This window comes from Siniperca chuatsi, linkage group LG20 (genome assembly GCF_020085105.1).
Source record: "Siniperca chuatsi isolate FFG_IHB_CAS linkage group LG20, ASM2008510v1, whole genome shotgun sequence".
NCBI lineage: Eukaryota > Metazoa > Chordata > Actinopteri > Centrarchiformes > Sinipercidae > Siniperca > Siniperca chuatsi.
Window position 1 is genome coordinate 11,321,248 of NC_058061.1, and position 23,320 is coordinate 11,344,567.

The 23,320-nt window shown below is 38.9% G+C and overlaps 2 protein-coding genes across 4 annotated transcripts in view; one reads left to right on the forward strand and one right to left on the reverse strand.

Moving 5' to 3' along the window:
- LOC122867177 (zinc finger protein 385B-like) overlaps nucleotides 1-23,320 on the forward strand; it is an 85,260-nt gene that overhangs the window by 14,879 nt on the left and 47,061 nt on the right. For 2 of the 3 annotated variants that reach the window (XM_044177611.1, XM_044177613.1), the window contains exon 2: nucleotides 22,622-22,897. In XM_044177611.1, the coding sequence (XP_044033546.1) occupies nucleotides 22,622-22,897 (276 nt within the window). Of the gene's footprint in view, nucleotides 1-16,598; nucleotides 16,752-22,621; nucleotides 22,898-23,320 lie in introns of those variants that run through there. The other variant, XM_044177612.1, reaches the window with a different exon arrangement.
- Nucleotides 8,250-11,316, reverse strand: LOC122867178 (tumor necrosis factor ligand superfamily member 14-like). The gene is made up of 4 exons (XM_044177615.1): nucleotides 10,848-11,316; nucleotides 9,232-9,259; nucleotides 9,078-9,146; nucleotides 8,250-8,708 (listed from the first exon to the last, which is right to left on the reverse strand). The coding sequence occupies exons 1-4, from the start codon at nucleotides 11,031-11,033 to the stop codon at nucleotides 8,323-8,325; spliced, it is 669 nt and encodes a 222-aa protein (XP_044033550.1). The 5' UTR covers nucleotides 11,034-11,316; the 3' UTR covers nucleotides 8,250-8,322.

Genomic DNA, 23,320 nt, shown 5'->3' on the forward strand with positions numbered 1-23,320 from the left:
GTCTTCCAAAATGTTTCTTAGCAGGCTTTAAATTTCATCTTCAACATCTTTTGTTTGCTGAATTGTCCTATCAATCAATAGCTTGATTTTCGTTCACCACATACTGTATGATTTCACACATTTATTTGGCATCACTTAGCCATGCTAATTCTTGCAATAAACCCCCCTTGTCAAATGTATCTAAAACTATTAAAGAGAATTTAGGTCAAGTCTTGTTTTGAGCGTGGAAGGAAGCAAGAGGAGGATTACATCTGACTGCAGGCCGATCCCTTCAACAGCCCACATCTCCCTGTCAGGAAAGGCAAACAGCACAGTTGTCCCAACTAATCCATGTCATTATAATCAGCACTCCCTCGACACATTTTTATGTCCCTCAACCTGCCTGGAAGATCTTTGAAAATGGCCATATTTAACCAATTTAAAGCATATGCTGACATGATATGTTAGTTGGTTTGAGGACCGAGCAATGAAAGTTCACAAAGGTGATCAAAATCTTATTTATTTAGCACCAAATAACTCTGGCTCTCTCCCCTTCTTGTCTCTTTACAAGTCCTGTCCTGTCTTTTACTGTAACACTATCAAATAAAAAAACATTTGAATTTTTAACAACCAGTGGAGATTCAAGGAAGTTACTGCTCCTAGCCAAGAAATAATCCATAAAATGTCGAACTGTTGTTTCTACACTTCAGTTTTTGCACTGACCAAACAAATGAGATATAGTGGTAGACGGATTTCGTCACATTTGGAAAACGCCAGGCTAGCTGTTTCCCCGTTTCCAGTCTTTAGCTAAGCTAAGCTAACCGGCTGCTGACATGAGTGGTATTGAGTTCCTCCTCTAACTTTCGTCAGGAAAGCAAATAAGCATATTTCCAAAAATGACAACCTTACCGCATTGCATTACACCATATTTTGAACAAATCAGCTAATGAATTGTTTGATTCACTAAGTGTCTTACATAGAAAGTCTTGTATTGAATGCTGCGTTGTATTTTTGCATCCATTTGTATTTATTTATAACTTATTATCAAATTCTAATTTAGAAAACCAAGGCACTTTCCTCTTTTCGCTTTTTTCCTCTGTTTTTATAAGTGACTATAAGCACTGTTAGTGTTCCAGTACACTGCTGTCATTCATGCACAGGTCACATTTGCTTTGGTCCCCACAGCAGCCTTAGGGCTCTCCCAGATGGCCGATGACAGATGCCCACAATTGCTGTTGCCCTTGGTTGGAGTGCAGTCCCTCCCTCCAGATAAAAAAAACAAAAAACAAAAACTGTCCTTCCCAAGTTCCCCCCAACATCCCACTTCTCCCACTTGTCCTAGCCTGATTTTTATTCATAATTTATTTTCCATCATCTTCTGTTTTGTGTTTCATTCTGTCTACCTACTGTACTGCCTTTACTTAGCTACTAATAGCTGTTTTAATATATAAGCAATGTACAGTATATAATCGTTTGTTTGAGCTTTATCCTATTTCAGTTTTCCCCCAAATCCTCTTCACTCCTCTCCTTACTGTACCATTTTTCTTCCTTGGCTTGATCCCATGTCCTCTGCTCCTTTTTTATCATGGAGCTGGATGCTTACCAAGGCTTTTAGCCACAGTGAGGTGTTTATGTCCTGTCACTGGGTTAAAAAAAACATATCTCATATCTTGTTGTTTAACCCTGTGAGGCACACGGTGGTATTGAATCATTTGACATAAAACTGCACCTACAGTACAACTACATCAATGCATAGTGATAAGGTACTGTAGCTTTGACATCTGCAAGTTGATTTTCAGATCATAAGGAAATTAATGGAAACTAATGGCCTTTTGGAAGGTGGTGAAACAACTATTCAAAAATCTAACATTTTGGTTTGCTTTGAAAAGTATAAAGTGTATTTTGTTTTATAATAAATACGCTAAAACATGCATTTAACGTGTTGTTGTCCTTACAGAGTAAAAATGCCATAAATATAATAGTTCTCTGGTAAAACTAACATTGTCCAAATTCTGCTCTGTGTGGGTTATTTTTTCATGTCTCCATATGACCATATGCTAGAAGACACTTCAGTTTATGAGACTCCACCTGGGGGAAGGAGATTACATTTTGTCATTCCTGACTGTGGTCTACCTCAGCAGTGTTTACATGGAGCACAGACCTACCTTTTTAAGTGAATGTGTTGAGGTTTGTGCTGAAAGAAGATTAAGTGCAAGGACAGGGATTTATTCTAAACAGGCATGGCCACTGGGTTTCTCAGATTATGAAACAGTTTGTGCCAAAATGTGGCCTATATTTAGATTACTTCTAGTTCCCTCCACCAAAGCAATGACATTTAAAAAAAAAAAAAAAAAAAAGTGGCAATATTTGGACAATTGAAAAGATGCAGTTTTGTAATTTCTTGTACTATGTTATGGCATTCACAATATAGTAATTATTTGATAAGGATTATATTCTTCTAAATCTAATTACAGTCCTAAAGCAGTAGGTTTTACTCTTACACAGGTAAGAAGTTGTCACTCAGAAACATATCCCTCTTCTTCTTACCAATCTTTAAGTCTATTGCTGAGAACAGGGTCTTAACTTAGAGGTACAGAAATGGGGCTTTGCTACCTCACACCGTTCTTTTGTTACATTTTGACACACTTTGTGTGTGGTCACCGCTGACAGAAAGGCATCACGTAATTCTACACATAAACACGATGACAGATGCCAGTATCTCATCAAATCTAATTCATAATGTATGGCAACCTGTCAGGAGCAAACCGATAGACATGCAGAAGTATGACTTCCCCATAACATACTGTATCTGCTCGCAGTGATAAGTGATGGCCATGTGGTGTGTCAGTGCTTGATGGTCTGTGTGGATATAGTAGGGGTATGTGTGTGCCTTGGTGTGACTGACCTGCTTGTGTTTGAATTAGCTGGATGTATTCTGATTTGGCACGTTGGCTAATACATGCAGCTTAGGTGAATCAGAAATTCTAAATTTCACATAGGTGTGAATGTTGGTCTATCTGTTGGCCTTCTGTGACTCTGAGCAGCAATAAGCAAGTATAGAAAATAGATGGCGCTTTGACAAAAATATAAATAATGGACATCCTGATGTCCCGATATGGCCTTTATACCTGTAGGTCAATCTTATAGCATCTCTCTATTTAGAACTTTTAGTTCTCTAGATAATGTGGATATATATGGAGGTATAATTTTTCCTGTGAACTGCTCACTGATTTTTCTCTTCAGCTTCCACTACTGACACATAGCCATCATCAAAATCAGTAGTTCCCAATCACTGCATGAAGTGGTTGTGATGGCATCGTAAAGTTACAGAAATGGTTGGACACATCCCCCTCTAATCCGATGAATAGTGTGGGGGAAGGGGTTTCCGAAACTGTTCGACAACCTAACAAGCACTTCTGAAGTAGCATACTGGCTTCCTAACCTTTAGTTAGATCATGACACCCCACCACCTCCATGAGACTACTCTGCAACAAAGTTGTCTATAAAAATGGTCTGCTGTGCAAAAATGATGGGAAAGCCCTGATCTAAATGATTCCACTGACAGAGGTTTCACTGTCCTCTAGATGCCCCTGCAAAGAGGACAGAATCCATAACTTTACCATTCAATAAGTAAAGAAAATTGGAGCACAGTTTCAGCTTTAGGTGGCATGCATGTGTTTGAACATGTAAATTGCATTTTATGTCACTTGTGTTTTAAATTCTGCTTGAAGAAGTACCTGTGTTGTTCTCCTTATTGTTAATGATAAGCTAGAATAATACCGTGTAAATTTGGCATAACGTGTGAGAAATTTCCCCAACACTAAAATCACATATCAGGTTTCATGTGTAACATCACTAAAAAAAAGTTAATTTTGATTGTCCTTTTAAAGAAAATGCTTTAATCATTGTATTATTCATTTGTCTAGTGATCATCTAATAGATTTTAATATTCATTAAGCCTGTTTGATTGGTTGAGTAGCCTGTAAAATACTTGGCAAATACTGTACAATACTTTGCCAAAGAGGTGGCATGCAGGGCTGTCTGGTCCTGTGGAGCCTCCTAACACATCAGAGAAGGTGACAGCTGATTGGCAGACAAGACAAACAACTTGGATTACACACACTTAGCTAGAGCAGGTGTGTGTGTGTGTGTGTGTGTGTGTGTGTACGTTCAGAATGAGCACGCTTGACAGTTTATTTGCTTGTTGTTCTTGAGGTATCTGTAGTTCTTCTGAAAGCTACAGTGTGTGTGTGTCCTCAGATACCAGTGGTCTAATTAAAGAGCTGGCATGTCAGAAACCTGCTCTCCCTCTTTGTTTAACATTGGATCTAATCTCCTGCTACAGAGTAGTGTGTGTGTGTGTGTTATCTGGTGATAGCTGTGAGGTGTGTAAAAGATGGATGCCAAACCAGTACAGACATTTGTTGGGAACCCGGCCAAGCTACCCCAGAGGAGTGTGTGTGTGTGTGTGTGTGTGTGTGTGTGTGTGTATAATGGTTGTGCATTTCCACATGAATTACCCATGCTACTGGGGCTCCACAGCCTGTTGTGTTGCCATTATTTTCATAGATGTTTATATGTTTTGCTAAATAATCTGGCTTTGAGTGTGATTTTAAAAAACAAAATACACACACACTATGGGAAAACATTGATGATAACCTTCTTTAATTGTTGCCTTACTCAAACACCAGATTGAACTGGAATTATCCAGAAGCTACAGCCTATCCCAACCACCCACTTCAATTTTATCATCTACTGCATGTCGTCTTTTCAATTCATACAGACAAGTATGCACTAGCTTCAATGAGAAATGAAAAAGGTATGTCTTTAAGCTATTAGAAGTAGCATTTTTAAGTGTTCAAGCAAAAAAGTGTTTACTAAAGTTCAGAGGACTACAGTAGGATGCATTAACTACTTTTGGAGGTGTAATTCAAAAATTAAAGATTCGAATTCTTTTACACAATGTAAACCCTTTAATTACCTTTTTGCACCATATAAACACATTTATTGCCTTATTTTGATTGACCAGGTCAAAACGTTGACTGCAGACAACACGTCTGCAGTCAACGTTTGACTTTTAGTTTTATTATTTCGGGCTTATTCGACTTACAGAATAGCCTACACTACATGGTCTATAAAAGTGTGTCACTGCCTTTATGTTACGCACATACACAGCTTCATTCCCCCATGTTCCCAGTACCAGTTGAGTCCAAGGGAAATGTAGAGACTAAAAATATGCACCCTCTTAACAGCTCCCACTCACTTACCTAACAGAATGAATCACTGCATTATATGAGTGGAACATTTGCAAATGACCTTGTCATAGAGATCTGACACACAAAATACCACTCATGCTGTGGGATTACAGTGTGTATGTCCACACTGTGTCTGAATGGTATACATATATACTACAGTGTGTATAGTTTGTATGTGTGTGTTGTTCTGAGGGTCATGGTGTGTGTTTTTGAATGTTAATGTCTTGAATGCCATTATGTGTCCCTGTGTGTTTCCCTCAGTTGTGTGCTTTTATACTTTGAGTCCTCCAGGTGAGTCATGCTTCTCCTTGGGCTCTTTTTCATAATGAAGAGCTCTTTGTCATCCTTATTCTAAATACATCACATAGAGAAACATGTTTATACAACTAAGATTTTTACATATAAGTTGGTGAGCTTCTCCTCATTTCCACATCAAGCAACACCTATATAAAGTAGATATGATCAATTATTATAAAATTATTGTCTTGATTAATTGTTTTGACTGTAAAATGTGAGTTTTACAGTTTGTTCTTCTGTCATCTTAAAATTCTTTAATTTTGTCCAACAACACTCCTAAACCCAGAAGAGTTTACTATCACAGAAGACAAAGAAAAGCAGCAAATCTTCAAATTGGAGAAGGTGCAACCAGAGAAAGTTTTCGCATTTTTATTTCCAAAAATGACTGACACGATAATAAATAATTTAAAATAATACATTTATATGAATTTTTTGCTGATAAACCTATCACTTAAAGGAGCAGTGTGTAGGATTTAGTGGCATCTAACGGTGAAATTGCAGTTTGCAACCATTTGAATTCTGCTCACATCACCCTCCCCTTCCAAGCATGCAGGAGAAACTACGGTGGCCGCGAAACTCGCAAAAAACGCGAACGGCGCAATCTAGAGCCAGTGTTTGGTTTGGCCATTCTGGGCTACTGTAGAAACATGGCAGTGCAACATGGCGGACTCCATGGAAAGGGAACCCGCTCCCTCTGTAGATATAAAAGGCTCATTCTAAGACTCAGGAATATTAGCTCCATATTCTACAAGTAGAGCCCCTTAAATCTTACACACTGAACCTTTTAACTGACCTATAATCGCTTCAGCTCTAACATATACTACCTGACCACAAACAGTAGTCCTCTGCCAGATCATGTATTGTGCCACCACAGCTATAGCATCCAGCTTCTGTTTTTATTTGCTGTCCTGCTAATTTATGATTCCTGCTTTTGTTTTGTTTTTTTGCTTTCTGCTGTCGACCTCTGCCTTGAATCAAGACAAAGTAAACCTTTTTTTAAGCCTGCTTGCTCTGTACATAAATGTAGGACTTTCCACACAACAAGAAATGTTGCCATGGAACACAAACCAGGCAGGAATTATGTTTCCCTACAAAATGTAATTGGAGTGTGTGTGTGAGAGAGAGACCTCAGGATAACAGCTAGCAATATGGAGGTTGGCTGCTAGCCAACTTCGGCAAACTTTTTTTTCTTGCCCTGGACAAACTCTGAAACAGTTAACTAACATGCAACATGCTGCCAACAATATTGTTATGCAAGTTTGAGTAATACAATGCATCGGTGCTCACCTCGAATCTTATCAGTCCGCTTTCTGTCTGTCTGTCTTCGGTTGTCTCTTTTTACCGGAAGGTGTGCATGCAGAGTATCTTCTTCTTTTGTGGTACGCTACTACGCTTAGTACAATAAGTGCTGCCTCCACCTGACCGAGTGTAATTAAACACAGAAAAGTATGAGCTAAAAACCTGTATCGATGGATGAGAATTTTTGGGGGGTTTTTCATACATTGGGTGGGGACGTGTCCCCCTTGGCAATTACACGCATGCACTTGAGCAAGTTTAATTCTGTTTTAAAGGAGGAATGAGACCAATCTCACTATTTTCATCGCTGCAATGTATGCAGCATTTCAATAACTGCACACTCAAGGTGCCGCTATTTGCCCCCTCGGATGCGAACAAAACTCGGTGTATACGTTCAGGACATAGTGCCGGATGTCTCCAGTAATTAGGATTGCTCTAAGAAAGCTTGAGTTATGGCCAACACACACACATCTGCATGAATATATCGAAAATATGGGCTGACGGTGGCCAGGCTGTAAAAATTTTAACATATACTGTACCCAACCCTAATTTCCATCCAACGTCACTGTGCGTTGTCAGACATGTTTTCAATGTGCAGTCATTGAATAACATGCTCTGCTGTTATTTTTCAGTAACTGCCAGTTAATAATGAACACATTTATAATGAATGATTGCCCAGAATGGACTGTGTGCTGTGTACCATGCACACAGTCCATCTCCTCTTTCAGTTTTGCTTTGCATAAAACTGTCGCTCCAGGCATCGCAACCTGCTTCATTTTAGAAAAAATGCTTCTAAGTGACTAACAGGTAGTGTTTATTTCCAAAGTAGTATTTAAAATTGTTGACGGTGTCTCAACACATTGATATCTAACAACACAGCCCTGCTTTATCAATGGAAAATATTGGAAATATTGGTTTTATGTATGAAAGTGTGAATAATTTCACTTTTACTCTCTCATCCCACATAATAGCCCTTTTTAAATCAAGATCCCGCAATACTGTCGTAAAGAAGACCCGCAATCAAGACATCACACCCATTACCCATCGTGCCGGCTCTGTTACTACCTTCACTGCCGGCTTAACAATGCCCCGTAAGTTTTATACAGAATGGCGAGGCGGAATAACTGCGCAGCATTCCTGCCTTGAATAGCTTGTATAAAAGGGCTTATGACTCACAAATGCATCGAGAAAGACTGAGCAATGTATCAACGTTTTTTTGTTTGTTTTTTTTAAATCCATCTGTGACGAGTCATTTTGTTACATTCAGAAGATTAAGTATACAAGTAAACATATAAAAAGTCCCTGACACTGTCAACCCCCCAATAAGACCTGACCTTCATAACGCTCTGAGGCATAAAGAGGTTTCCGGTTACTGACCTGCTTTTTCATTGTAAAGAAAATCATTCATTCTCGAAGATTCTATAACATTTTTTATCCACTTTTATTTACTCGTACTCCAAACTTTTGGATTCATGGTGAAACATCAATGTGAAATTTATATCATATATGCACCAAAGACGTTGTCAGCAGATTTGTGTCGCAAAATTTTTGATGCATTGCTCACTTTCACAAAAAGGGCATCATCTTTGTAGAGGTGAAACACTCCACCCAGGTAACTGTTGGATCGCATGTTGCTGGACCCCCCAGAGTATTTCCTGGATTCCAGGAGGGGAGGACTTTTCCCACTGTACAGTTTACTTTTCAGATGAACAGAGTGGTGAAATACATTGGTGTCTAAGAAGGAAACCTTGGAATAGACATAGTAAAAACCCTCCTTCTGAATGACAAGACTTTGGTCTTTGTAGTCCATTTCATAGAGGAGAGGGTCTGCATCCATGCTCCATGCCATGATTTGAGTTCCATGAACTACATCTTCTCCATCTAGAAAAAAAAAACACAGCAACAATTTGCTTAAACCACATGATGCCCTTTGAGAACTGTGCCTTCACCAAACTTACTACCAAAAGCTACGACAATATATGTGATTTTATTTTCTGCCTTGGTAATAGATTGAACACTATGGTATAGGGGTGGGCAATATGACGAGATTATGCAAGAATACAGCCCTGATTTGCTACATAGCCTGCCCCGAATATATATAGTAGAGACACCAAAGGATAGCTCCCGTGGTGGAAATGGTAAAATGCCCAAATCTCTACTGGTGGACACATTTCTACTGTTGCACGGTATATACCATCATATCGCCCAACCCTACTGTGGTAATGGGAGGGACATCAACACTGGTCTTACCTGTCAGATGTGCAACCGGTTTGGAAGGAACAAGACTGGGCCTTTCAGTGGGAGAGGTAACATCTTCACCTGTGTGAGAACGGACATAATGTCTCTGATGTGGATTAAGTAACTGAAGATATTTATTAATTGAGTAAAAAGTGCTGAGACATACCCGCAATGAGTTTAGATCCTGAGGTGGCCTGCAATGGAGATGAAAATGATATACCTTTCAGTTGTATGTGTATATTTGTTGATGCAATAACCATTGGTGAATGCGACCAATCTCACTAAATGTAAGCATATCTTTATAAAATTCTCCACATCATAAAATCTGAATTGTGTTTAAGGACCCCTTTTTATGTTTTTCTGAGACGTTATCTGTCTGTAGAACAAGGTCTGTCTTTCTGGAAATGAGCACAAAGTAGATCACAATCATGCTACAGGAAATAGACCACTTCCTTTTCTCCGTCGCTTCTTGTTTGTACAGTATGTATAGTATATACCATTGTTTGGCAAACAGTGTAAAACCAAGAAAGCCATGTCCCCCTCTCCCTACCCAATCCCGTGACTGCGGCCCTCACACGGAGAATCAGACGAGTACAGAAAACTGAGTCACAGCGATAACAGTGAAAGCAGTGACCATCCACCATCATGGAAGTCAGCATGCCCCTGCCCCTGCCCCTGCCCCTGCGGACGTCAATGAAGTCTGTAAATGGCCCGGACTTTAATGTACTTCTCCATCTCTACTCCGCTTACTTCCCCATAATAGTGAAATTATTTCACCATCAGCAGTTTTTGGAGAAAAACAGTCATTCATATGAAAGAAGTAAATGTCACTGTTGTTTCTATCACAAGAGTCTTTTGGTTTACTGATGCCTTTGCTTCACTAAACCCGAACAAGATCCCCGCTCATAACTGTTGTGTAAAGAGAAGTGTTGTATAAAGTGTGGGCCTGCTTTTGTCTCCCAGTATGCTAAGTACACTTTTTTTTAAAATTACACCACAACTCTATCATGACACTATGGGAAAATCTGTAATCGCAAATTGACTCCTGTACAGCAGAAGTTCCCACTTTCGTTATGCAAGTATGACAGCAAAGCAGTTTCCCACACGTAGCATGTGACTCTGAAATGCATATATTAACAACAGTGATTATCCTTGCGTTTCTACCTTGTATATTTTAATGAATTATATTAAATTCACAATGTTGAAATTTGACAGTTATAAAGTAATTTTGTAGTCACCAACACATGAAGTGGGCTACTTTCATAATGTCAAGATGTCGTTTTATGTTCTGAGGTCACTAATTTTTGTATTTTGCTATTTTCGTCTTGAGATTTGACCATAATATTATCAGTATGTATTCAATTCACTTCAAGTAATTACATTTGTGCATACAAGTGTGTGTGTGTGTGTGTTTATTTATATATATATATATATAGTATGTAAGGCTCCAGTGCTTAAAAAAATCAAGATGTTGCTGAGAAAACCAGAAGAATTCCCATTATGAATACTTACAACTAGTGTTTAAAGGAAAATTGAACGTGTTATCAACAAACACAGTTTTTGGTTGAGAGTGACAGAAAACTATAAGGAAAAGAAAAAGTGAGAACAAGGAGTTAAATCTGCATGAGCTTGTATGATGAACGTGAGATTCAAAGGGTTCAAAAGGAAATTTAATGAAACAAAAAAGAAGCACATTGATTCTCAGTCAATAGCAAATTACAGGATGAAATTGCGAAAGGTACTGTAGGCAGATGCAGACTCAGAGATGAGGTTGATACTTACAGATGCAGGTTTGTAGAGACGGTAGATGAAGTAGGCTTCTATGGCCATGCCACACAAAACCATGCCCAACATCAGGGTCTGTGCCACCCCAGCAAGCCGTCGGCCCTGGCTCAGCCGGGGTGACACTGGAGGCCGGGTGGCATGGCTGTCCCACACATGCATAGAGAGATATTCACCCTCGGCCATACCTACTGTGCTCTTGCTGAAACTGAAATAATTCGGTGTAGAAATATCATCCAGAAGTTGTCGGAGGGTGTTACTTCAAATGGGCCGTGGAGACAGAGACGTATGAAAAACTAGCTAAGTGGGTGGGCTCACTTGTGATTGGTTCACCAAAGCACATTTTAAGGCTCTCAGAGATGTACCTGTCTGCACTCAGTAACTGCAAACATCAAAATTATGCCGCCGTTGATGTGCATTTTTCCAGTGCAGCTGGAACCTGACATTGAACTGTTACGAAGCCTCAAGCTTGAAAGCGACAATCACTAAGTGGGAGACCAAGCACAATGCATTTTAACCTCCCTTTCACACCATCCCACTTCAGCAATGTTGAAATATCTCCATTCACACTTCCTGTCTCGTGTACACTCTCTGCAGCTTGTCTTATAGTCTGACATCAACAACTATTGACTAAAATGGAGTTTGTGCTTTGTTGCAGAGGATAGAGCAGAGTTGCGAGGCATAAGCGCATAAAAAAAAATAATACTGAAGCCACCAGACTCAGCCAGGGTAGGGTGAGGTGAAGCGGCAGGTTTAGACCAATGTATGTTTGGTGAATTAATTGAGGATGCATTTTTAGGGTGTAAATGATAATGTTCCTCTGGATCCCACCTATCAGACAGTTTATTCACCTAAAAGAATTGTGTCTTTGTGTGATAGATGGAAGTGAGCATGAGGGGAAAAGAATGGGAGGTACAGCCTCGAATTAGAAGTTCTTTCTGCTGTCTTAGTAGAAGTGAAGGTTTTGAAAAAGGTGAGAGCTCACGTGTCAAAATACTGCAGACTTTAGTAATGTTGTAATGTATGGCCTTTGTTAACACTATTTCTTGCACATTTCACACAATCAGCATCCCATTAGTTGAGAGGAAAAGGTCCAGCTTCTAAACTTGGGTGACGCACAATAAAGCTGTAGCTGCATGATTGTAGAGAAGGACCAGTGAAGGGGCAAGAGGGCACAAGGGTGAATAAACTGAATTAAAAACCTGATGTGATGTAAGGAGATGGATCCAAGCAGCAGGGTAGTGCACTGAGGAGGACTGCTGCTCTGTTCCTGACTTCTGACCTTTATAGTGGATTTTTCACATTATTGTTAAACGCTGTTACTGATAATACTCCAACATGCCCCACAAATATGATTTATTTTTATTTTTTTGAAAAATCTTTTTACTGTAGGAACTATCAGTAGAAAGAAAATAGTTCCTACATGAAACTGCTCACAACAAGGTCTGTTGATTATCTTGAGCAGCCGGGTCATCATTTCTGGAAAGGGACGTTGCTGTTGAGTTTTTCAAATGTATTTTTGTGGCGCTTAAAGCACCATAATCCGAGTGATATAAAGTCCCATTATATTCCAAAAAGGCAGACATCTCTACAGCTGATATCTCCAAAACTTAAAACTATGTATTTTTGATTTTGGGGTGAACTGTCCCTTTTTTGAAGGCATCCCATCTGACGGAAGCAGACGCTGAGGTCTGTGATGTACTTATTTCAAAATATGTATCAATCTGCTCTCCCAAACACAATATGAAATGTAAATGTTGTAACCATTTTGTTTGAAACTTCAATTTATAGGAAACTTCAGTTTTGACTCTACATATACCATGAAAACCACTGCATGATCGTAGATGACTATACTATTATAATGGCAATCAACCATTCCATTGCTTTGCCTAGTTGACACCAACCCCCCTAAAGTACATGTTTCAAGAATTCAGATTATTTCTACTGTCAATCATATATCTCTTTGATCTTGTTGTATATTTCTATGAGCTACTTGCTAATAGTTGCATGATATGTATCTGTATATCATATTCTTTTAAAAAAAACAATATGACGATGTGGTTCTACACATACCACACCCTAATACAGGACTATATGAATCTCACACTCACAGAATAAGGATATTAAAGTATTAGGAGTTTATGGTAACACTTTATAATAAGGGTACAAAATACATGCTTAAGTAAAGCATAACTAATTCATGATGATATAATGCAGGATGTATTCCCCAGAGCAACAACAGCATGCAGAATGTAACATATTACTGTTAAACAGATAATTGTTTTTTCCTTGCACCCTTAAAATCATTGGGCTGACTATAGTTATGATTCATCTTTACAACTGGAACTTTCAGTGTTACAGTTCTAAGGTGTAAGAGGAAAACTGAAAAGCTGAAAAGGGTAGATACATTATTCTGTAATGTAGGTCATCCACGTTTCAGCACAGACATCAATACATCCTAAGTCATCAGACTGAAATCAACGCTCTCACAGAGTTCACTCACCTGCAGCTCGCTGCAGACTTAACAGTCTGTGTTGCCCACGTTTCCTCATCCACCATTTCCATAAAATGTGGCTTTTTGTCCATTCCTTTGCCTTCTCTACACAATTTACAGCATAATTGAGCTGCAATTTGTGTGGAAAAGGTTCAAATTCATATTTCACTGGATGTGTGGGGTTGCCTAGCAACGCAACTGTGATTGTAGTCCACCTGTCGTTCAGTATTCATTTTGACTGCCAAGACTAAAAAGAACTGCAGGTGTTGGCGTTTTGTGTGGGGTGTCAGTCTTTGTAAATAATCTTCATCTAAATTTATTGCATTAACAACAAGATTATTACTCATATTCCTCCACCGTCCAGTTTTTCCATGTCTGGCCGTCTGCTGTCTGTCGTCGACGTAATGGAACAGTGATGACAGGTGAGGAAACCCATCTTGACATTAGTGTGGATGCCATTGGAGCATAAGCCTATGCCGAAACATCACAATAACAGCTGCCTGGTGTATAAATGCTGAAGGCCTTGGTCCTTGGACCTGCTCGTTCCAGGAAGTTTCCTAGATCTCAAACCAGAATTAGCTGCAGAAGTTCAAAGGTTCAGGTGGCTTAATAGCCTGGAGATGTGTTGGATTTGTTCTGTCTTAATTTTTAAAGGGCAGTCTAAACAGAGGACTTGGCTCTCTGAAATATATTCTTAGGCCACTTTGTAGTTGTGTGTGATTTGAAATATATTCTTAGGCCACTTTGTAGTTGTGTGTGATTATTATGGATTCAACAAGTTTTGGCTGTATAGAGACAAACGGGCAGAGTGTACAGTTAAGGAACAAAGAAAAGCCATTACACATTCACTTAGCTTTTATAGTGTAATAGATATACAGGAATTAATGAATTAGTGCAGCTATAAATAGAGAAGTGCCATGTTGTATTGTGTCCCCTTGAGAAAATATTCCACATGATGACAAGTGATTTTATCTTATAATTAATGTGATTTAGAAATGGAACATGTTTTTACAAAATTATACATAAGTCAAAATGAAAAGCTCCTCCGATCACATGTTAATTTTGCAACTATTTTATACATACATTTTTATGTTGCTGGAGAAAACACTTTAATAGTGTATTATTCCAAATAATTATTTTACTCTTCACAGTGGCAAAGCTTCTCTTGCAGCAGGCCCCCATTTGTCAGAGCTCAGTGATAAACAAGTTCGTCCCCGGTGTGAAACCAAAGCACATCAAGGCAGACAGCACATCATACAGATGGGCAGAGCAGCTTGCTGGAAACAGGCTGAACAAGTTGCCAGTTTTATAGCTGCCTGTCAGCCCAGTGCCCACCTGGTTGGACTGTTAGCCTCTATCCACCATCCCACATTGCCAGATTAGCATTAAGAAGACCTTCATAAAGAAGTAGTGGTACAGCTGATGTAACAGTTACAGATGACTGCACTTATATCTAGCACAGAGTAATATCTTTAGGCAGTATAACTTGTTTATTTCTTTTCATAACAATTTTACACACTATCTCAGCTATTCTAATCCATAGCATCAGACATAATGCTTAGACCAAAGGTATGTACACAATTCTCTATAGAAACAAGACCAAGAGTTTACATCCAGCGGCTCTGTGAGGCTGTACTTAGGCACAGAGGTGCTTTGAGCTACATGCTAACATGCTCACAATAACAAGGCTAATATGATGATGTTAAGCCAGTATAATGTTTACCATATTCGCCATGTTGTTTAACATGTAAGCATGTTAGCTAACATTTGCTAATTAGCTCTAAACACAAAGTCCAGCTGAGGCTGATGGGAATGTCGTAAGTTTTGCAGGAATTTGATCATAAAAGTATTGGACAAATTTAAAATGTTCACCTGATGATGGTGCTAAAAGAAAAGTTAAAGTATCACCAGTTTCACCACAGTTCACCCTGAGGGGGGTTTGAATGCCTGTACCAAATTTCATGGCAATCCATCCAATAGCTGTTAAGATATTTCAGTAGGTACCAAAGTGGTGGATGTTTTTTAGCCATGCCGCTAGCATGGCTAAAAAAACATTAAAGGTCCTGTGAACCCATGGCACAGCATTCTTCTCTGGAGTGTGTGGGACATCCTCCTCACTTTGTTAGCTTTATTGCACCTGCCAGGCTGCGACAAATTACACCTTTATCATTCTTATTGGTGCATGGAGTCCGGTGCCCTCATAATGCCAAGCATAGCTCTGCCCACCTTCAACCTGAGCAGAAGTCTAATCGGGATAAGTGAAAACACCTAATGAGTCAGTCAGGATACTAAGACTGTGCACTTGATATCATTTTGGCAGTCCTTTGTCTACCAAAAAATTGGCTCAGCCAGGGACTGGTAAAGAACCATATACATGTCAAAGAGCAAAATGAATGATTCGTCATTTATGGAGACACCCATGTGGAGAACATTACACTGTAGCTACAAGTGAGTCCCTTGATAGAGTGGTTTATGAGGTTGACAGGTCATTTCCATGCAGCTGTCTCAGGCCATAAAGCAAATATGTTTAGCACACTGTTGGCAGGGAAAGTTAGTAGAGTGTTACACAAAGAGATTAGATTTTTTTTATATCTGCTGTCTTGTTTGGCTGGAATAATTAGTTGAGATCCTTTATAAGATGCAGGGCTGCACAGTCGTGATCATAACACTAAGTGTAATGACATTTTCTTGGTGCTCAGGTGGAGTTGTAGGGTCAGGGGGCAGACGCAAGAAATGTGTCTATACCTCTCTTTCCATCTTCAAGACCAAAAAGTGATACTCAGAGATAATGGCTTTTATTGTATCATCAAAAAATTAAACCAAGCTTACAGTGATTTTATTTTAACATAGGGCTGTTTGCAGTTGTGGAAATTTGCAGTGTTGGGAATGACTTCTTTAACTATATTTACATAAGGACAGCAGGAAATGACCAAATTATTATGAATGAGAAGTTGTCTGATGTTTAATGTATCTGTTCAAGCAAACACACATCTCCTAGTACCTTGTGTCATGCTGATTTGTTTATGATTGCAACTCTATAAGGGGCATCAGGTCAGAGAGAGAGAGTACATAAAGCAGCATTTATGACCTGTGCTTTATATTCTTGGCTTCGATGTAGTCTTTCCTCATCCTGCACCAACAGCCAGACAGGCTGATTAGTGCTGGTATTTAAAGAGCTGCTGGGGCCAGATAGCTTCACCGCTAAGAGGACAGCGAAACAGATACTGCGTTTACAGATAAAGGTACTGAGTTTCTGATGCTCCTCTCAGAGCTTTCTGTATCATGAAACTGTTCAGCAAACAAAATAGTTCCATGATACATAGAGATCCTACTGCCGGCTCGCTGGGATTCATATCCAACCACAGGGTCCGTAGACTGAGCTAATGTCTCCTGCATGGATAACACTACCAGTAAGTGACTCACCACTTTACTGTACATCAAAAAATCAGAACAAGATGTTCTAGAGACTTTCTGCAAGCCAGTATGATTCACATGTGATATTGCAGTAAGAGAGTGCAAAATAAATTAACTTTATGAGTGACGTGTACATGATATGTATCTTTTGCTGGTAGTATTTAGGTTATAGTGTGTCAGTCCCCCTGCTCATTGCTCATTATCACACTCCATTAGGTCCTGTTTTCTTTATGAGCGCAGCACAGTGATTTATCCTTTGTCGTGTATTTGTTTTGTTTGTTTTTCCTCATTCAGACTTCATGAATGTTGTTTAATTTCTTTTATGCAGTCCAGTTGTGCTCTTGAATTCTTCTTTTGTTCTTTAAAAGATTATAGGGTCTCACCTGCACAGAATGGAATTTTGTACATTTTTAAGTGAAAATAACCAAACATAACTTAGATTGAACATGACCCAACATCTATTTTAGAAAGTGCATGACCAATAAAGAAAGATTCATGGTGCCTGTTGCATGCGCTCAGTTTAAAGGATCAAAGCTTTGGCTGTTTAAATTCTCATGGAAGTCCAGTTTAAGTTTAATTTATTGATATCATTTCAACATTAGCAGAAGTTAACAATTTAAAACTCCTCTGTAAAAAATAGTTGAGACACATCAAATGAATCAGTGGAGCAGCTACAGCACAGTGTAGTTTTTTATCTTTTTTACAGCTTCATCATGGAAGTGCTGGAAATCAAACCTGCAGTTTTATTTTGCTCATAATTAAATAAATGGTAAATGGTAAATCTAATCTTGTTATTCAGTAACTCAACATAATCTAACATACCTTTCATCCTTTTCAAATTAAGTGTGACTTGATGTGATGCACTATTTCTGTGTTAAATGTATTTCATGGTACTGTGTACTATTGGTAGATGTAGTGTTGTTGGTATGGGACACAAAGTACATATTCATCGTCATACCTTGTGCTGATGCTTGTTGATGTTAAATCAGCTTGATGATTAGCTTAGTTTTTATCATTTCTATCACTTTTACCATTCAAGTCAACTAATGTTATAGATGATAATCTTATTTCCATAGAAAAAACAATACACGACATTACTGTGTGCAGCATTGTTTTGGTTAGTTTTTGACTTTCCGTGTTAAGATCAACCTTAAATGCTCTATGGGATAATTTGGCTCAATAATAAGATCAGAATTTGCAAACACAGTCTGCTGTGGTTTTTGTTGATGTTGTGTGCTGCCTAATGCTTGCAGATCAGGATGAAATCACGTGCAAAATGGTAGCAACGTTACCTTTTTTTTTTTGTTAATTGTGATCATTGAAAGAACAATAACCCTTCACTTGTTCTCAACAAGTGATCGACAGTGTGGATTTCTGAAATCTTTGTTATAACTGTTCACTATAAACAAGAAATGCATCAATTCTCCAGTATACCAACCAGTACATCACAGATCTAAATAGGCTATTTTGACAACACTGGTGAAAATTGAAAGTTAATATAAAAACAAAATAGCTACAGTAACTTTATGTGAAGGGTTTTTTATTCTAACTCACAACTAAACATACTTTCAGCTGCAGGTGCTACGGTTTTCTCTGTGGAGCACCAGCAACTTTTGCCATTTGGTCCATAGCAGAGGACTGGGCTGTTCCCAGCTGCCCACTCAGAGGCCAGACAGGCAGAGAAGCCCTGGCTGCAGTACAGAGGGCCGCAGAAACCAGCAGCTGCTGGCCGGCCGGCAACCTGTTTAAAGTTGTTTTGTAATGGGGCTGTCAGGTGCCAACTCCAGCTGACCACATAAAGATGAGTGAGTGGAGCAGCTTGGGTGGTTCCAGTGTGATGGAGGGTTTACACCCCGACTAGTGGCATCAGTGTACAGTATTAGACATTAGTCAACACGAGCATCTGAACAGTGCCTGAAGAGCATGCACATTCAATGTTTAGATAAGTAACCATCTATGGCGCTATTCATTCTAAGATAATCATTTGCAAAACATTTTACATAAAAGCAAAATAGGCTGGCACATCAATACAGTATTACTGGTAAAGTATATTTTATATTGCTAATTCGATTTTACTCCGGTATGATCAGATTTGGCATCTGAGACAATTTTCCTTTGACTTGACTTGTGCAAAAACTACATGCCACATAAGACCATATACACATACAGTCATACTGCATGTGCAGGCAAGCTATTAGAACACCTGTTATATGGTTGGATAGAGGTTTATATTTGCTGTAAATTTATGAACAGGCTACAGTATGTCTGCAGTATGTCTCAGAGTTTTTCTACCGGATTGTCTAAATACTTTTTTTTTTTTTTTTTAATGATCAAGGCACCTAATAGCTTTTTCCAGAGCTTTCAGTCTCATCTCACTGTCTCTATCAGCAGATGGTGTTTGCATAGTTATCATCATGTAACCTAAGAATGGGCAAGAATGAACTTTTATTCTCGTGTCTAAATACTGTTTAAGAGGAATACAGAATCCTTCTGTTGTTGGCCTAAAATCTGGTCAATCTAGAAAATCATGGCATTAATTTTGTTGTTGTTTTTTATTTATTGGGGACAGTGCATAAAAATCAACATTGATATCTTAAAAACATCATTGTTAATATGTTGTGGTTACTTCAATAGCTAATTTGCAATCATCCCAAAACACACTAAAAAGAGACAAAAAACACTTTACAGGACATCCTCAAAAGATGAGTAAACTGAGTTCTGGTAGTTTCACTGTCCATTTCATCCCTGAATAGAGGGACCTTGTTGATGCAAACCACCTTAAAGTGAGTTAGACAGCCCACACCTCCCGCTGACTGACCCTGTCTGCTGTCTACTCATCAATACTGTTCTGAGACGACAGACCATTTACTGACAAAAGACTTTGGAGGCAAGAGCAAAAAGTCTGAGCTCTTATGCAGCAGCTGTCTGTCAGAACTGAGACACAGTTTGTACCTCAGACAGCCAGAGAGCAGCAGCGTATTTCTGCCTCGGCCTGGGGCTTGTTTGGGCAGGAAAACAATCAATGTGTTGTGATTAAAAAAACAAACAAACTGTGTACCTGCATTCATTGGTGAGAGTTAACAGGTGGGCAAGAATATGAAGTACTGGCCCAGTTATAGAAAGGATGAAAAGATTAGTTATGTAATCAGTCATTTGATCAACTGAAAATTTAATTTCTTGTTGATGGACAAAGAAGCAATTTAAAGACATCAACTTGGGCTCTGTGCAGAGTGAAAATCAAAGTACAGAACAGCCAGTGAAATTATGACAATCCATGGCCACCAAAGAATTTATGAACTCAAGCTACCTAAATTGTATGTAAGTGTGGTAAGTGATTTTAGACTTTTAGAGCATTTAATTATAATCAATTAACAAATCTATGAATTTAAAAACTGATTTATTAGATTTGCATTTAAATGATGCATTATACTAAAAGATACACAAAATAAACAACAACAAAAATGAAGAGAATTTAATTTGCAAATTAATTATGAATTAATAATTCATCAGAAGTCCAGCCCACATAGCAGGAACTCTGATTGGTCTGAAAAATAATCTCAAGTAATTCTCCTTAACCCCTCCATTTTAGGTATGCTCATGCCTTATATTTGGAACCTGTCGTTGCACTTCGTTCACAACCCACTCACCAGAAGGAAACATGATTATTGTATGATTCTGCAAACCCAGGATTTTGTTCAATGCAAACATGCATTTTTTCATTTGTTATACCAGCATTAGCCTTGCAAGGCATTACTGGCACCCAGAGAAAGCACAGCTGAGAGATGTTATATTCTAGTTTTGTAATAAAACAAGAAAATGTTTTTTTAAATGTTTGTTTTCTTCTGGAGAGTGAGTTGACTTTTTTCCCAACCCTGTCTCCAAGAAATTACGTTTATAAATTATTAAATTGGTTTCCCAGTTATGTTGTGATGACTAACGTAATCACTGCCTGGATTATGTTCAGAACTATCGTTTTTTGAGTAAATGAACGCTATGTTTACAAAGCACAGGACTTTTGACAGCAGACACCAGGGTTTACATGAGTCCTATCTGTAGTTAGCTTTAGGCAACAAAAACACTTTGCTTAAGGTTAGGAAAAGATTGTGGTTTTGGTTAAATGTTAATAAAGACATTATGTCTCTTGCTTGAAGTCACTGTGGACCATGATCTTTCCCTAATCTTAACCAAACTGCTTTTGTTGCTTAAACATAACCATAAAGTGTTTTAATAAAGCTGTAGTCACTACGAGCGGCTATTGATTGCAAGATTTGATATTTTGGCAGAAAACTAAGGAAATACGTTGTCAGTTAAAATTTTACTGATACGTTCAATATCAACATTTTGTGACTTGCCAGATACATTAATCAACACCATTTCCTCATATGTTAATAGGAAACGTAATCCGGTTGGCATCACGTTTCCTTCAAAACATATTTGCTGTTGCCAAATTACAAGAGTTGTATATAAACGTAATTTCTAGGAGACAGGGTTGTTTTATTCTTATGATTAAGTTACTGAACCTGTCAAACTTACAGTTAAATGCATATTGTATTGTGCGAAAAAGTTAGGGGATCATAGCACCTCTGCCAGGGACCGCATGGGACGTGTGTGCTGTATGTGTTGGGCTCCTCTGGGTCAAACCCCAGGGCTGCTTTTATGTCCCAGTCTGTCCCTGGCTTTTGGAAATTGTGATGAGCCTTTTTTTGCTATTTTCTGACACTTTGTATATTTTAGGCATGTGTTTGTTGTGGTCAAGGTTAAGGTGAACACCTGGTTGTGTTGAAACGCATCAACATCTTCACCAGCAGTTACTCATGTCCCTATCCACTGCCAGACTGTAGTAAAACGTAATTCAAATAATAACAGTGATGGGCTGCCTCTTTGAAGTCCATGTTGCTGGTTGGAGGCTGATTGAATTCCAGTGAACACATTTCCATTCCACTTTCATCTCTCCACCAGTCAAATTGAATTTTTAGAACAGCAAAGATTTTACAAATTATGGTTTCTGTTTGGTGGGGGGTGCATTCAGCGAGGCGGAGGATAAAATGTCCAACACCATGAGGACTTAATTGATGCCATTATCATATGAACAGCACCAAAACAAAGAATTTAGTTAGACTTTTGGTGACATTTCCACATTCACAGCAGAGCTCGCGTTTAGCTGCAGCTTGATTTATGCTGTCAGTCTGCCACAATCACTCAGCCATTATAGGTATTAAGGCTGTGTGCTCTCACAAAGAAGCATGTCGCTGTGTGTACCCCGGGAATCGGCTTTTATTATCTGATAAATAGAGAGAAGCTGGAACAAGATACTTATCTACCGACTGTACACATCTGTGTTGTAATGCTGTGATGTGTGCCAGAGATAAGCCGTTCTTTTCAGATAATGGATGTCTAAGGGCCGGGTTATACTAGAAAAGAAGTGGTTTGTGTGACGTGCTGTCAGAAATCAAACGCGTTTATACCTTCTGGTGGAGTAAACTGTCCCCTTAATTCAAGCCCGTCAATGAGATGTTAAAGATTTTCAACACATGCATTTGGACGTATTGAAATTTGTGTCGACAGTGAACGCTCTTTTCAAAGGATGTAGATAAATCCAAATGATAAGTCTTTGTCTGCCTATGAAATCTCTGTTTGGTACAATGAAATATCAAGCACTATAATGGTGGTGCACATAAAATTGCAGTTTGAATCACGCTCTGCTCTGGATGGCGTCATGCTGCTCTGTTGCCCCCCTGTGGAGGCTTTGACAACATACAGTACATGCCACACATTTTGAATAAAATGTGTTCCTATACTGCTTCTGTTTCACATGAATTTTCAACACTTATGATAAATAGCCTACATGACCTTTTTATTTCTTCAGATATGAAGCGTCCTAAGAGCCCCGACTGGCTGGACAGCAGCCCTCCTCCCAAGAGTCAGCAGGGACAGGAGGAGGAAGAAGAGGAGGAAGATGAGGAGGAGAGGAGGTGGGCGGCAGGGCACAGGGCCAAACGAGAGCGCCGTCAAGGCAGCAGCAGCACCACTATGTGTCAGGTGTGCCACATACAGCTGAACTCCAGCGCCCAGGCCCAGATCCACTACAGAGGGAAGACACACCAGAGGAGGCTGCACCGACTGGCAAAGGTTGTCAGCACAGGTAGGGATGCACTGATTTTATTTTCTCAATACTTATTTCAGTTACCTGTGCAAAAGTTGAGTTACCTGCTGATTTACTGTAAATTATTAGAATTATTTAAGTAGGCTGGCCCTCACTAGCAACAAGAACAGAACTACACACATTATGAGTTTTGTTTATAAATGTATCCTACTAAAGCTGCCTCAGTTTATCACATCTTTTTATTTAAAACTACTGTTCATCAGGCCAGATCCCAGGACTGAACTTGGGAAGACTGCTTTCCAATACTTTACACCATATAAACTGAATAAATAACAAAGTATGATCAAACTCATCAAAATGTCTCATCCCATTGTATGAATGAAAACGTTTAGACCTTTTTAGAGATGTCTGGGATTGTTTCTGATGCTGTTTGTATGTGCTTGTGTGACTGGCTGTGTTTTG

What these genes read in the sequence shown, in the direction of transcription:
- LOC122867178 (XM_044177615.1), bottom strand. Translation starts at nt 11,033, where the DNA reads ATGGCCGAGGGTGAATATCTCTCTATGCATGTGTGGGACAGCCATGCC. An exon ending in GTCTCTACAAACCTGCATCT is followed by an intron (nt 9,260 to 10,847) that starts GTAAGTATCAAC and finishes TCTCCATTGCAG; the next exon opens with GCCACCTCAGGATCTAAACT. An exon ending in AGGATCTAAACTCATTGCGG is followed by an intron (nt 9,147 to 9,231) that starts GTATGTCTCAGC and finishes GTTCTCACACAG; the next exon opens with GTGAAGATGTTACCTCTCCC.